This window comes from Canis aureus, chromosome 4 (assembly GCF_053574225.1).
Source record: "Canis aureus isolate CA01 chromosome 4, VMU_Caureus_v.1.0, whole genome shotgun sequence".
NCBI classification, from domain to species: domain Eukaryota; kingdom Metazoa; phylum Chordata; class Mammalia; order Carnivora; family Canidae; genus Canis; species Canis aureus.
In genome coordinates this window covers 38,800,958-38,817,087 of record NC_135614.1, presented here as the reverse complement: position 1 = coordinate 38,817,087, position 16,130 = coordinate 38,800,958, and the positions used below count along the sequence as shown (strand labels likewise).

Below are 16,130 nucleotides of genomic sequence, written 5' to 3'. Positions count from 1 at the left end.
CAAAGGACTTGCAAAAACAGTCAACTGAATGCAATGTGTAATCTGTGATTTTCTTTTGCTATAAATAGCATTATGAGGACAATGAAAAAATCTGATTAAAGTTCTTGGATAATATAATAGCATTGCAATAAAATTAATTTCCTGATTTTGATCATTGTATCTAGTTATCTAAGAGAATGTCCTTGTTTTAGGAATTATACAGTGAAGTATTTAGGGGTAAATGGGCATGATGTCTGCAACTTACTCTCAAGAAGTTCAGAGAAGAAAATTGAAAAACAGAGGGAAGGATAAAGAAGATGTGATAAGCATTTGGTGAAAAGTATTAAGGGTGTTTGGGAATTCTTTGTACTATTCTTGCAACTCTTCTAGGAGTCTAACAAAAAGTTAATTTTTTTAAAAAAAGGTATATTTGTTGTAAATATAATATAATCTGGATTTTTTTAGTCAGCTGATAATCCCTGCCTTTTAATGGGAGTTACTTATTCTATTTACATTTAATTGTTGGTTTTATATCTGTCATCTTGCTTTTTGTTTCCTACTTGTCTCTTTTGTCCTTTGTTCATTTTTACCTCTTTTTCTGCCTTCTTTTGGATTAAGTATTCTATTATTTCATTGTATTTTCCTATTGGCTCTTAGCTTTTTTTTTTTTTCTTAAGATTTTATTTGTTTATTCATGAGAGACACAGAGAAAGAAGCAGAGACATAGAGGGAGAAGCAGGCTCCTATGTGGGACTCAATCCCAGGACCCCGGAATCACGACCTGAGCCAAGGCAGGCACTCAACCCCTGAGTCACCCAGGTGCCCCAGCTCTTAGCTTTTTATAATTAAAATTTCATTTTGACATAATTATGTATTTGCACTAATTATAAGTAATAATACAGAGGGATCCCATATACTCTTTACACAGTTTCCCCAGTGATAAATATATTGCAAAACTATAGTGCATTATCACAGCCAGCATATCAAGATTGATACAAGCCAAGATACAGAGCCTTTTCATCACCACAAGGATTACTCATGTTGCCATTTTATAGGCATACACACTACCCACCCCCACCCTATGTTTTCTTAACCCCTGGCAGGTAAACTGATCTCCGTTTTTATATTTTTGCCATTTCAAGAATCCTTTTTTAAGATTTTATTTATTTATTTGAGAGAGAAAAAGAGAGAGAGAGAGTACAAACAGGATGAGGGGCAAAGGAAGCAGAAGATTCCCTGCTGAGCAAGGAGCCCAATGCATGACCTGAGACCAAGGCAAACGCTTAACCCACTGAGCATCTTTCTGCAAGGGTCCCTTTACATACCCAAGCACCTCTCATTTCAGGAATATTTTATAAATGGAATTATACAGTATATAACCTTTTGGGGTTAGCTTTTTTCATTCAGTATAATTCCCTAGAGATTCACTCAGGTTGTTATGTGTATCAATAGTTAATCAGTTTTTATTACTGAATAGTATTTCATGGTGGGAATGTACCATGGATTTTTCTTTTTAACTACCCATTGAGGATATCTATTTCTTTACAGTTTAGGACTATTAGGAATAAAGCTGCTATAAATATCCATATATTTCACATAAATCTTCATCTGAACATAAGTTTTCATGTCTCTGGAATAAACACCAAGGAGTATGATTTTTGTATCATATGTTAATTGCATGTTTAGTTTTTAAGAAATACCAAACTGGCTGTACTATTTTACATCCTCACCAAAAACATATGTGTGATCCACTTCTCTGCATCCTGGCCAGCATTTGGTGTTGCCACTCTTTTTTATTCTAGCCATTCTAATAGGTTATGGTGATATCTCATGATTTTCATTTTTATTTCCCTAATGGCTAATGAATTTGAACATCTTCTCATGTGCTTATTGCCATCTGTATAACTTTACTGAAATGTCTCTTTTTTTTTTCAGTTTCTAAGTGGATTGTTTGCTTTTTTACTGTTGAGTTTTGAGAATCTTTCTGTATTCTAGATACTACTTTCTTGTCAGATCTGTGGTTTGCAAGAATTTTCTACTATTTTGTAGTTTGTCTTTTCAGCCTCTAAACAAGATCTTTCACAGAGCAAAAGTTTTAAATGTTTATAGAATACAACTTAGCAACTTTTCCTTTTATGAATAATAGTTTTGTGCTAAGATTCCTTGGGATTTGTTTACACAGATGTGTGTCACTGTGTCATCTGCAAACAGGGATAGTTTTATTTCTCCCTTTCTAGAATCTTTATGCCTTTTATTTCCTCTTCTTGCCTTTTTGCACTGGCTAGAACTTCCACAACTATATTGAATAGCAGTGGTAAATGCAGACATCTTTGCCTTTTTTAATGATCTGGGGGAAAGCATTCAGTTCATTAATTAATTATTTATTAAAATATAAACCCATCTTTTTTTTTTTAAAGATTTTATTTATTTATTCATGAGAGACAGAGAGAGGGAGAGGGGCAGAGACACAGGCAGAGGGAGAAGCAGGCTCCATGCAGGGAGCCTGACGTGGGACTCCATCCTGGATCTCCAGGATCAGGCCCTGGGCTGAAGGTGGCGCTAAACCAACCACTGAGCCACCCAGGCTGCCCCCTACTTGTTTTTAAAATAAATTTAAGAGATGATGTGGGGAGGGTCTTTTTATTTACACACCACAATACTGTGATTTATACTAAGAAATATATATTTAGTCTTCATCCCATTTCTGGCACAGAGCTCCTAAAACTCTTGGACTTCCTAAGTGAGAAGAGAGAAAAGTGTTTTTTATTATGTTAATGAGGTGACTTTTGGAATGTCCCTAGGGTAAGAGTGGGAGCTGGTTGTCCAGGAACTTTGTCCCAACCCCCCAACTCCTACCCCATCCACTCCTACAAGGAGGTGAGAGGGTCTGGGGATTGAGTTTAATCACAAATGATCAGTGATTTAATCCACCATGCCTATCTAACGAAGCCTCCATAAAAACCCAAGAAGACAGGGCTCTGGAAGCTCACAGTACAGTGAACACAGGGAGAATGACAGCCTCAGAGAGCTTGGAAGCTTTTCACCCCTTCCCACATACCTTACCCTATACATCTCTTCCATCTGGCTGTTCCTGTCCCTTTATAAAAACTGGTAAACTAGTAAGTAATTTTTTTTTTTTTTTTTTTTTTTAGTTTTATGAACTGCTCTAGCAAATTAATTGAATCTGAGGAGAGAGGGATCCCTGGGTGGCGCAGCGGTTTGGCGCCTGCCTTTGGCCCAGGGCGTGATCCTGGAGACCCGGGATCGAATCCCACATCAGGCTCCCAGTGCATGGAGCCTGCTTCTCCCTCTGCCTGTGTCTCTGCCTCTCTCTCTCTCTCTGTGACTATCATAAATAAATAAAAAAAGTTAAAAAAAAAATTTGAATCTGAGGAGAGAGACCTGGGAACCTCTGATCTACAGTCAGTCATCCAGAAACACAGATGACAATCTCAATGTGAGAGTGGCATCTGAAGTCAGGAGGGAGGGAGTCTCATAGGACCAAGCCCAGAGACCTGTGGGATCTGATGATGTCTTCAGGTAGAGAGTGCCAGAATTGAGTTAATTGCTTGATGGTATTACAAAAAAAAAACATACACGGGACCCACACAGTTACCATTTCTGGTGTTCTTTCTTAAAAATTCAAGTTCCATTTGGTGTCATTTCTTATCCACCCAAAGAACTTACTTTTTAAAGTACTTTTTGTAGTGCAGGTTTACTTGTAAGAAATCCTCTCAGCTTTTATCTGAAAATGTTTTTATGCCTTCAATGAGGAATGGCGTTTTTACTTGATGTAAATTCTAGGTTGATAGGTATTTTTTTTCTTTATTTTAAAGATGTTCCATTTTCTCCTGGTTTACCAATGTAAAGTTATTAGAATATCTAACTATTGTTCCCCTCTATGTCCATGGGTCTTTTTTCTCTGGCTGCTTTATTTTTGATTTTCAACAATTTGGTTATGATACCTACGTGTGATTTTATTTACATTTATCCTGCTTGGGGTTTACTAAGCTTCTTAAATCTGTGAGTTGGTTTTTTTCATCAAATTTTGAAACATTTTGACCATAATTTTTTTGCCCCAAACTCTCATCTTATTCTGGGGATTCAAGTGCATGTATGTTGAATTGCTTGCCACTGTTTCACAGATCAGCAAGGTTCTGATGTTTTCTATTTGCTTTGTTTTTTCTTGACATTTTTCTCTATTTCAGTTTGGATAGAGTTCAGGATCCCTGACCTTTGCTTTCACAGTGCCCAGTGTGCTATTAAGCCTATCTGATGGTTTGTTTTTTTTTTTTCTTTCTTCCCATTTCAAATATTATATTTTTCAGATCTGGAGTTTCCATTTATTTCATTTTTTATAGTTTCTGTCTCTCTTTGCTGATATTCCCCACCTAGTCACTCACTATATACATCTTAGTTGATTGGTTGGTTGGTTAATTTTGAACATTTATAATAGCTGTTCTAAAGGCCTTGTCTACTAATTCTAACGTCACTGGACTTTGTTTCTCTGGACATTTTGCTCCTGGTTATGAATCATATTTTCCCACTTTTTCCTATGTCTAATAATTTTTTGCTGTTTGCTGGACATTATGAATGCTGCCTGTTTTTTTTAAAGAGTATTGAGTTTTATTCTGCTATGCAATTGATTTGTTGGCAGATTAGCTTTTTCCTGCTGAGGGTTGTTTCTAGCATTTGTAAGGGTGCTTCTAAAGCAGACCTTATTAAAGGGCTTGAGTCTTGAGGCTAGTCCTTTTGGGGTCTCAAATGAAGGCCCAGGATGTTCAGTGAGGTCTCTCCACTCTGGCTCATTGAAACCCCAGTGTATCTCAGCATTGGGAAATCTCCAGAATCTCCAATCAGCTCACAACCCTCCAGTTGCTATTCTTTCTCAGCTTTTTGAGCTTCTTCCTGCACATGTGCCAAGGTCCCCTTTACACACATTTCTTAAACTCCTTCTCCTCCAACACAAGTTCCAGCCACCTCAGCTGTCCTGACTGCCAGTCTCTGCTCTGCCCAGCAAGCCTACTGCTTTGTGTTTGGGGCCCATATTTTCCTCTGCCTTAGTTAGAAAATGTCCCCCATAAGAAATCTGGGATAAATGTGGGGTTTACCACTTTTGTTTCCCTTCTTTTAAGAATAACAGTGCTTTGGGGATGCCTGGGTGGCTCAGTGGTTGAGTGTCTGCCTCTGGCTCAGGGTATGATCCCGGGGTTCCGGGATCGAGTTCCGCATCGGGCTTCCTGCGTGGAGCCTGCTTCTCTCTGCCTGTGTCTCTGCCTCTATCTGTGTGTCTTTCATGAATAAATAAATAAAATATTTTAAAAAAAGAATAACAGTACTTTGAAGCAGCTTGTCCAACGCCTGAAAATAGTTATTGCATATATTTCTCCAGTTTTATAATTGTTAATGACAGGAGGGTAAATCCAATACCAGGTGTTCTATGAATCTAGATGTTGACCTTCCTCTATATCTTGTTTTTGAAATTCAAATATCAATTGCAATAGATATTGTACCTCCATTTCCTACTATGGCCAATGCATTAAAATTATGTTTTTATCTTTTGTATATTTCTGAGTTTGCCACCTGTGGATTATAAAAGCAAGACAAACACAGGCCCTAGAAACAAAATTAGAAGAGAAGATACAGTTTGAAATAAAAGGTTATTGAATAGGAAAACTGTGTTGTGAGAGAAATAGGCCAAATACAGAGTATAAATTGGACTTTTTAAAGAGATTTTATTTATTTATTTCAGAGAGAGAGAGTGCACATAAGTCTGCCTGAGACTCCCCTCTGAGCATGGAGCCTGATGCAGGACTCAGTCCCATGACCCACAAGATCCTGACCTGAGCTGAAACCAAGAGTTGGGTGTTTAACCAACTGAGCCACTCAGATGCCACTAGAAATTGGACTTAAAAAGAATTTGGGGAATATCTTGCAAGTGTAATCATTTGGAGTTCCTTGCATCAAAGAAGAAAACTTGTGGGGCACCTAGGTGGCTCAGTCAATTAAGCATCTGACTCTTGATCTCAGTCCAGGTCTTGATCTCAGGGTTGTGAGTTCAAGTCCTGTGTTGGGCTCCACACTGGATATGGAGCCTACTTAAAAAAAGAGAAGAGGGACACCTGGGTGGCTCAGTGGTTGAGCTTCTGCTTTCAGCTCAGGGCGTGATCCCAGGATCCAGGATCGAGTCGCACATCAGGCTCCGTGGGGGGAGCCTGCCTATGTCTCTGACTCTCTCTCTGTGTCTTTCATGAATAAATAAATAAATCTTTAAAAAAAAAAAAAAGAATAGGGATCCCTGGGTGGCGCAGCGGTTTAGCGCCTGCCTTTGGCCCAGGGTGCGATCCTGGAGACTCGAGATCGAATCCCACATCGGGCTCCAGGTGCATGGAGCCTGCTTCTCCCTCTGCCTGTGTCTCTGCCTCTCTCTCTCTGTGTGGCTATCATAAATAAATAAATTTTTTAAAAAAAAGAATAAAATTTGTCAGAGAAGGTATAAAATGATTTTCAAATCACTAAAGAGATAAAATGGAGTTTCACAAATATTATAGACTTTAAAACTTTTGAATATGGTGCCTGGATGGCTCAGTGGATTAAGCATCTGCCTTTGGCTCAGGTCATGATCACAGGGTCCTAGGATTGAGGATTGAGTCCTACACTAGGCTCCCTGCTGTGCAGGGAGTCTGCTTCTCCCTCTCCCTTTGCCTGCCTCTCCCTTGCTTGTGCTCTCTAATAAAGAAATAAAATCTTTTTATTTATTTTTTTTTAAATCTTTATTTTTTTTATTTTTATTTATTTATGATAGTCACAGAGAGAGAGAGAGAGAGAGGCAGAGACACAGGCAGAGGGAGAAGCAGGCTCCATGCACTGGGAGCCCGACGTGGGATTCGATCCAGGGTCTCCAGGATCGCGCCCTGGGCCAAAGGCAGGCGCCAAACCGCTGCGCCACCCAGGGATCCCGAAATAAAATCTTTTTAAAAATAAAGAATATTTTTGAATAGTAAGGCAAAGGTTAAAATTTTTCATTTTGCTTTATAAACTTTGCTTTTATACGAATAATATATGTACCTGGTGCAAAAACAAAAGGAAAGGGAGAAAAGAAAAATGAATAGATACTTTGTGATTTATCATTTTTATAAATGGCAGTGAAGAACTTCCTATTTTTCCAAATGTTGCAAAACTACAAAGGGGCAAGATGTTGTAGGAGAAAAACCTCTTGGATTGAGGGTAGCTTTGTTCCTCATTGCTGTACCTCCTTATCTGTTCACAAGCTATCTGCTTCCAGAACTGCTCTAACCAACAGACCTGACAAGGACTGACAAAGAAACCTATAAGCTAACACTTTCAGGAAGTCCAGAAATACAATCTGTGCATCTGAGATTTATAACATTCTTTTGGGAAGCTGACATTGCTTTTAGAACAATGAGCCACGTGGGTGGCTCAGTCCGTTAGGCAACTGACTCTTGATCTCAGTTCAAGTGTTGATCTCGGGTCGGGGGTTCAGTTTCCACGCTGGGTGTGGAGCCTACTTTAAGGAAAAAGAAAAAAAAAGACCATAGAACAATGAGCTAGATTAACCTTCCTGAAGCACAACTGCAGCTTTGTAGCTCTCCTTCTCTGAGACTCTGAATATGCTCCAGTCCACCTTTGCTGGTCAAGCCCTGCTTTAGGCAGAGTGACAAAGTCAAAGGCAAGAGTCCCTCTGCAACTCTCAAGTCCTAGACTTGAAATTTAAGAAGTTGCAATGCCCACAGCTGTGTACTTTTTACTTCTTTCTTTTTGTCCAGGTTTTTCCCCCTCTGGTGGAATGCCTCCTGCCTTGAGCTTTTTTGCTTCTGCTAGACCACTGTCCCATGCCTCCTCCTCCGTTAGAAGGCTACACGAGGTCCCCTGACCAAATGTACTCTCTCCTGTGTGTATCTCTGGAGCACCACAGGCAGCTCACATACAGGTGCACTGGCCCTGCATTTTATTTAGGTCCCCACTGCATACATTTGCCTCTATTCAACAATCAGCTTTTTGAGAGAAATGCCTTATTTGGTGTATCTTCATAGTTGCTGTGCCAAACAGTATCTGGAACATTGTGGACATTTAGAAAGATTTATTCTCAGTATTAATTATCTTACAATATGAACTTACTCTTTTTAATGTGTCCTAAACTTTTCCAAGTATCAAAGACTTTTCCCTCTTTCTGGCAGTTGTTAATTCATGAACAAATCCACCTCTGCCTCCTTCACAAGCTTCTTGTGAATATGTAGGCATCTATCATATTCCTTCTTAGCTATCTCTGTTTTAGGGCAAACATTAGAGCTTTCAGGGGGAATTGTGGTATATGTTACCTTAAAGTGATAGTGGTGATGGTTAGCCCTCTTTCTCTTCTCCACACAGGGAGATGTTCTTTACTACCATGGAAAGCCACCTTCTGCGCTGCAAAGTGTTAGAAATCATATTCCTCCACAGCTGTGAGACGCCCACCCGCCTGCCCTTATCTCTGGCCCAGGCCCTCTACTTTCTGAACAATTCCACATCACTGCTCAAGTGTCAGGTACATGCTTCCCCGCCTCAGTCAGGCCTAGAACACCTTCCCCTTCACCCTTGAGCATGTAACTGAAGAGAGCACCTCCTACCAATTGCTTTCACTTCTCCGCAGTCGGATAAAACCCAGTGGCAGACGTGGGACGAACTGGTTGAGCACCTGCAGTTCCTGTTATCCAGTTATCAGCATGTGTTAAGAGGTAAGCATGTGTTAAGAGGTAATTTGTTTACAAACAAGATTGTATGGTAGTCTCACAATGGCCATTATTATGAATTGAAGTTACGTGGGGGATTCTAATTTGTTAGCCGAAGTAAAGCATTGTTCCTTGGTTATAGCTATAAGGAACAAAGAATGGCATGTTTGGAATCACTGCTACAAAACAGAAGAATTCACATATTTTTGTTATGGCAGATAATACAGTGGTCCTTGCAATTATTAAGTTGTATAGGTAAACAGAAGTCATCATACCGTGAGAAGTATTCTGCAATGACCTGATTAGCCCTGGCATCTTACCCTGGCCCATCATTGCAGAGTGTCTGTTGGGTCATTTGTTCATTGGCTATGGACATTGTAAACATCTGTCGATATGATACAAATCCAGAGCAAATCAGTGGCAAGGTAAAAGCGTAGCATACATCTTGCAGAAGCTGTAAGATACTCTAAAGTCTGTGAAAGTGGCTTTCCTTAAGTCCCAGGCAAAGCCAGTGATCAAGGAGGATCCAGGAGAGTTAGACTAATTAATGTTCAGGAAGTAAATACTGACGAGGGTAATAGAATAGCCGCTTCAAATGAGAATGATTTTATTAGCCAAAGATTAATAAGGCCCTTGGGAAAACTGATGTAATTATTAATTCTAAAAGGAAAAATAGTGACTTTCTTTGCAGATTTATTTATTTATTTATTTTATTTATTTATTTGAGAACAAGAGAGCACATACAAGCAGGGGGAATGGGAGCAAGAGAGGGAGAGAGAATCTCCAGCAGACTCCCTGCTGAGCATGGAGCCCAAAGTGGAAATCATCCTACAACCCTGAGATCATGAGCTCAGCTGAAACCAAGAGTCAGGCACTTAACCAACTGAACCACCCAGGTGCCCTCCAGAATAGTAACTTTTTAGGGGAGAAAACATATTCCTCTTAATGTGATGCCCTGAGAAGGACACATCATCACTTAGGTGCTCTTGCCAAAAATCCATAACCTGAATCTAATCACAAGGAAACACCAGACAAATTCACCCGGAGAGACCTTTTACAAAATAATTGGGCTGTACTCTTCAAAAGTGCCAATGTCTTAAAAACACAGACAGACAGCCCGGGAGGCTCATGGGTTTAGCGCTGCCTTCAGACCAGGGTGTGATCCTGGAGACCATGGATCAAGTCCCACGTCAGGCTCCCTGCATGGAGCCTGCTTCTCCCTCTGCCTCTGACTCTCTCTCTCTCTGTGTCTCTCATGAATAAATAAATAAAATATTTAAAAAAAATAAAAGACTAAGAAACTGTTCCAGATTAGAAACAAACTAAAGCACATTAATACTAAATGTAAAACATGATCCTGGATGAGCTCATGAACCAGGGAAAAGAAGCTATAAAGTATGTTACTGAAATGATTGGTGAAATTTCAATGGATTAGATCATAGTATTAAACTAATATTTAATGTCCTATTTTTGATAATGATCCTGGCTTATGAAAATAAATGTCCTCAGTCTTAGGAAATCCAGATTGAAGTACTAGAAGGTAGAGGACACAATGGTCTACTCCCTCTGAAATAGTAGGAGGGAAAGTACATATTTATACATAAGTATATGTAAATATATAAATGTATATATAAGACAAATTTTATATTTACTTGCCATGATCATGTTGAGGTTAATTTTAGCTCAGTAATGCCACTGGGGAAGGTACAATGGCCTTTATCCCCTCTCGGGTCTGGAACTGAGGAAGCTATTGTAGAGAAATAAAAAACAAACACTGAATTTAAGACAGATATGAGTTCGAATCCCAACTCCACCACTTACTCTGCTAACTTTATGTCTCTAAACCTCACTTTCTTCTATGAAATGGGGACAGTAAAATAGAATTTCCAACACTGATTGTTAACAGATGGGAGAAAAAATAGTGAGGACTCAGTCCGTGGTAGTTGAATCTCAGGCTGCTTCTTTGCCCACCAGGAGTAGGCTACAAAATCTCTTATGTTTCAGGCTCCTGTAACTAAAACTTCAAAGTGTGTCGTCAAGGCCATGAGATATGTGGTTGTGTAGTTTGTGTATTTTTTAGAACCCTCAAAGAAAGGTACATGTCCTTCTCAGAACAAAGCCCCAAAGGCAAATTCCCTGTTATATGTAGCCTCGTCAAGGTTTACATAATTGTTCTTTTGGAGATCAAACAGAAAGTTTAATATTAAAGCAGCCTGATTTTACTTAAAGTTCACCTTAACACTCCTTATTTACTTCTGTTTTGCTTCCCAGGGAATATAGCTGGGCCTTGGGCAGTAGTGACTTAAGATGGAAATGGGACCCACTTTCATTCCAGAATCTTTTTATGCTTCTAACAAGGGAGAGGAAAGCCTTAGACTAGTGTATATTAACCAAGAATAAATGAGGTGTGTTCCAGCGCTATTTTATCCTTACCATTCTCTCCACTTTCTTTGGAAACTGAGAGTTAAGAGGTAGAAAAAAATATTTAGAACCAATAGTTTGGAAACAATGTCCTCCAAAGACAGCTAAATGGTACCCTGAAATGGTCAGTATCCTTGTTAGTAGGCTTTTTACCATAAGGGCTTCTTAAGTCACCTCTGCCCTCTGCAAGTGGTCTGAGGACATTGTGGAAGACATTTGGGGTCAGCCTGAGTTGTACCATGGGTGAGAGAAGGGAGGAGGATGGGGAGCCCAAGCTTGTCCTTTGCTTAGGGGAACGTGTTAGCATGGGGAAGAGAAGAAGACAGACTAGGTAAGTTCGCATACCCAGACATTTGTAACCCAATAACCCCGTGAGGGTGAGTATCATCCCCTTTTTATAGATGAGGAAACAAAGGCTGAGAGAAAAGTAGGTGCAGAGCCAGGATTCCAACCCAGGTCTGCTGCCAAAAGTCTGTGTGCAGCAAAAAGATGCTAGAGGGAATCATTAGGGGAGATTAGAGGGATAGAATCTCAGGAATTTCCAACCCCTCATTAGAAACTTTCTGTATATGGTGAAATTACTTCTGTACAAACCCTTGACCTTGGGGAGAAGTATATGCTGAAGCCCCATCTTCTGTAAATATTTCCAAAGGAAGCAAAGCAGCCCCACAGAGGCAGAGATGCTGGGCCACCCACTGAGCTCACCTTCTCTGGCCGAGAGAATCAATCCCACCATACCCCAGCTCCATAGCCATGCAGCTCAAGTTTGAGCCTCAGCAAAGTTGCAAATTGCTTTATGCCATGAGCTCTCCTGACACTTGTGAATTTTTTTTTAACTATTTTTTTTTAATTTTTATTTATTTATGATAGTCACAGAGAGAGAGAGAGAGAGAGAGAGGCAGAGACATAGGCAGAGGGAGAAGCAGGCTCCATGCACTGGGAGCCCGACGTGGGATTCGATCCTGGGTCTCCAGGATCGCGCCCCGGGCCAAAGGCAGGCGCCAAACCGCTGCGCCACCCAGGGATCCCGACATTTGTGAATTAATACCTCTTATTTTGAAACTGTGAATGCTTAGGAATTTAAACATCCAGTATTTAAAGGAAGAAAATACCTACTTTTCCTGAATTCCACTTGGCTAGACAGCTTAGGCAGGATGGCCCACAGAAGTCAGGCCTCAGTTCACGCTGAGGAGAGACACCCAGCCTTCCTACAAAGAGCCCTGTTCAGAGAGGAGAGAAAAGCAGATGCAGACAAGATGAGTTCAATTCATATATTCATCCAGGCAAGAGATATTTACAAAATGCCTTCTGTGTGCCTGGCTTATTGGGAAAACTTCAACGAATAAGACCAACATGACCCCTGCCCTCACAGAGCTTACTGTGAAGAGATTGACCCTAAACAAATAATCACATAACATATAATTACAATTAAAATAAATGCTCAAGGAAAGGAGAAGTGTACAAAAAGGCACCTAATCTATCTTTGGAGGGACCCAGAAAGGTCTCTCTGAAGAAGTGGTACTTCACCTTGGATAAGAAGTATTGGTTGGGCTCCTGGGTGGCTCAGTCGGGAAAGTGTCTGCTTTTGGCTCAGGTCGTGATCGCAGGGTCCTGGGATCAAGCACCACATCCAGCTCCCTGCTTCATGGGGAGCCTGCTTCTCCCTCTCTCTCTCTGCCCCTGCTTCATGGGGAGCCTGCTTCTCCCTCTCTCTCTCTGCCCCTCGCCCCCAACACCCCTCTCATGCTATCTCTCTTTCATAAATAAATAAATAATAAATAAATAAATAAATAAATAAATAAATAAATAAATAAATAAATAAAATCTTAAAAAAAAAACAGTGTTAACCATGTGAATAGGGCAGAGTTTTCCAGGATATTAAAAAATAGCATGTCCAAAGTCCCTGAGGCAAGAAGTTGCTTAGTGAGTCCAAAGAACGTAGAACAAGCTAGTAGACTGGAATATAGACAGCAAGGGGAGAATTGTACAAGAGGAGACTAGAATAGTAGATGGATAGGGCATGAAGGGCCTTCTGGGCCATGTTAAGGAATGTCAACTTGATTTGAAGAGTGAAGAGAAGCCATCAAAGTGATTTTGCATAAGGTTGCTCTGCCCGAGGTATGGCAAGTAGTTTTAGTTTTGCAGAGGACTGAGAAGGTCCTGGGAGGGGTCATGGTGGCTTGAATGTGGGCAGTGCAGTGGGGAAGGTAGTGGTTGGAACAGAAGCACTTTGAAGATCAGTTTGTCAGGGTTTGGGTGGCTGAGTCTGAAGTATGACTCTAGGCTTCAGCCATTGCTGGCACGGACATAAATGGAGAAAAATCTGCTGAGAAGATAAAAAGCTCAGTGTAACTGTTGGGTTGGAGATTCCTATAGTGATGATGATGATGATAAAATAATAATAGTTCCCTTAGGGGGTGCCTGGGGAGCTCAGTCAGTTGAGGTGGGACTCTTGGTTTTTGGCTCAGGTCGTGATCTGAGTCGTGAGATGGAGCCTTGCGTTGGGCTCCACACTCAACGTGCAGTCTGCTTGAGGTTCTTTCTCTCCCTCTTCCTCTGCCCCTCTCTCCTCATCCCCCTGCTCTAAATAAATAAATAAATATCTTTAAAAATAATAATCATAGTTAGGGTAGCCCCAGTGGTCCGGTGGTTTAGCGCCGCCTTTAGCCCAGGGCGTGATCCTGGAGACCCGGGATCGAGTCCCATGTCAGGCTCCCTGCGTAGAGCCTGCTTCTCCCTCTGCTTGTCTCTGCCTCTGTCTCTCTTTCTGTGTCTCTCATGAATAAATAAATAAAATCTTTTTTAAGTTAAAATAAAAATTAAATATAATAATAATCATAGTTATGCCTAGGAACCTGATAAATAATAATAATAAGCAAAACATCTTGACATCTTGCATGACATTGTGTCAAACTACCCTTTGCATAAATCGCCTTGTGCAGTGTTCACAGTAGCCTCTGACGTAGGACCTCTCATGCCTACTGAAGCAGAAAATCCAAGGCCTTGCCAACTGGACCAGAATGGCTGAGGTCCCCTGGCCAGGAGTTCCTCCCCTTGGATAGGCTTGGATGGAAACCACCACCACTTGCCTGAATGTCCCCTATTACATTAGGAAACTCCAGATCCTTCTTTGCTCCCACCCCAAGTCTTCCCCGTTCCCTCTCTTCAGCCAGTTCTTTCCATTTCCTCAAAGTCATTTAGTATTTTTCAGAGTAGCATATGCCTTAAGAAACTCCATTTTACTGAAGGGTTTTTGTCCCCCTACACCCAGTCTCCAGCAGCAGCAGAGTAAAGCAGAGCACACTCCAGGCTCGGCACCCTCCGGATACTTCATTTGCTCTCAAAGGCCAAACTCCACATGGCTCTGCGGCCAGCCTATCTTCCAGTCTCATCTGCTACGGCTTTCCCTTACCACTCACATTGTATCTCTAGTTCTCAAAACAAGCTTTTTCCTGCCTCAGGGCACTTACACTTGCTGTTCTCACTACCTACCTGCATTTCCCCCTAGACCTTTGCACAATTGCCTCCTTCTCATCCTTCAGGTCCCAGCTCAGAGACCCTCCCTGACTAGAGTGGGCTGCTTCCCTCATCCCCCAATACCACTGTTTACCACAGCATCCGATTTATTTCTTTGATTGTACTCACCAAAACTGTAATTGTTTTTGCTGGCTAATTAACTGTTAGGCTTCCCGCAACTAGAGTCAGTTCATCAGGGTTGGGCCCCGGTCTCAGAGACTGGAGCACTTCCAGATGCATTGTAGGTGCTCACTGGAATTTTTGTTGATTGAATGTTGAAGGGGCCCTGATAGGACATCTCAAGGCAGTCTTGCTTCCTGTTTCCTTTTCAGACACTGTAGTGTATTTGTTATACTTTTTTTTCACTTCATCGTTAAGCCCAGTGCTATAAATTTAGAGGGACTTTACCTGAAAGGATACCTGAAGGTTGAAGAAAAACATACTAAGCATATTATTTGAAAATGTAACCTACTACATATTGCTTAAAAATAAGTTAATTCTGTATTTCCCATATTTCTGGACAAGATGTAGTTCAGTCCTAATAACCGTGCTAGAAGAGGTGCCATTGTCCCCATGTTATAAATGAGGAGATGAAGAAAGTGATGTGCTAGCGAATGCTGGTGCATCTGGGAGTCCGCAGGTCCTCGGAGCTTTCCTCCATCCGTTCGCTTTCTCCATGACTTGTGCTCCTTTGCCTGAACTCCCTGTACTTCCAGAATCCTATTGGAGCTGATCTGTGGATTTGGATGAAGACCTTTGTAACTTCTTTTACTTTTCCCCAGTATTTTTATTTTTGGACCTACAGAAAGGTTGAACGAGAGGTGCAGTAAACACCCATTTACCTTTTATGTTGATTCACTAGCTAACATTTTGCCACATTTGGTTTATATATTGATCCACCTAAATAATTTCTTTTTGATAGTTGAGAGTAAGTTGTACCATCATAATCCTTCATGCCCAAAGATACTTCGGCCTAAGGATAAGGATATTCCCATACAACCACAATTCATTATCACACTCAACAAATTTATCTTCCATAGAATATTCTCTAATATGTCCCAGTAATATCCTTTATAGGTGGCTGGTTTTGTTTTGAGCCAGGCTCCAAATACCACACATTGTGTTCGGTTGTTGTACGCTCTTTGGTCTTTTACACACTTCCCACCCTTTCCTTGTCTTTCATAATACAGACATTTTTGAAGATCCAGGCCAGTTGTCTTGTAGCCTATCCCATAATTGGGGTTGTCTAATTATTTCTTGTGATCAGAGTCCTGTTAAATCCTATCGGCAGGAACTCTGAAGATTACACTCCTTCCCAGTACATGACAGCAAGAGGCAGTAATATCAGTTTGGTCCCCTTATTGGTGATGTTAAATGTGATCATTTGGTTAAGGTAGAGTCTATCAGATTTCCCCACTGCTGTCTTCCGTTATTAATAAGTCCAGAGAGTGAAACTTTGAGACTGTGAATATCCTATTCAGCCTT

The 16,130-nt window shown here is 40.8% G+C and overlaps 1 protein-coding gene across 4 annotated transcripts in view; it reads left to right on the top strand.

Moving 5' to 3' along the window:
* The window catches only part of SIMC1 (SUMO interacting motifs containing 1), a 78,802-nt gene that overhangs the window by 58,778 nt on the left and 3,894 nt on the right, over positions 1–16,130 (top strand). For 3 of the 4 annotated variants that reach the window (XM_077895462.1, XM_077895465.1, XM_077895463.1), the window contains exons 8-9: positions 8,368–8,524; positions 8,630–8,714. In XM_077895462.1, the coding sequence (XP_077751588.1) occupies positions 8,368–8,524; positions 8,630–8,714 (242 nt within the window). Of the gene's footprint in view, positions 1–3,131; positions 3,176–3,379; positions 3,520–8,367; positions 8,525–8,629; positions 8,715–16,130 lie in introns of those variants that run through there. The other variant, XR_013378076.1, reaches the window with a different exon arrangement.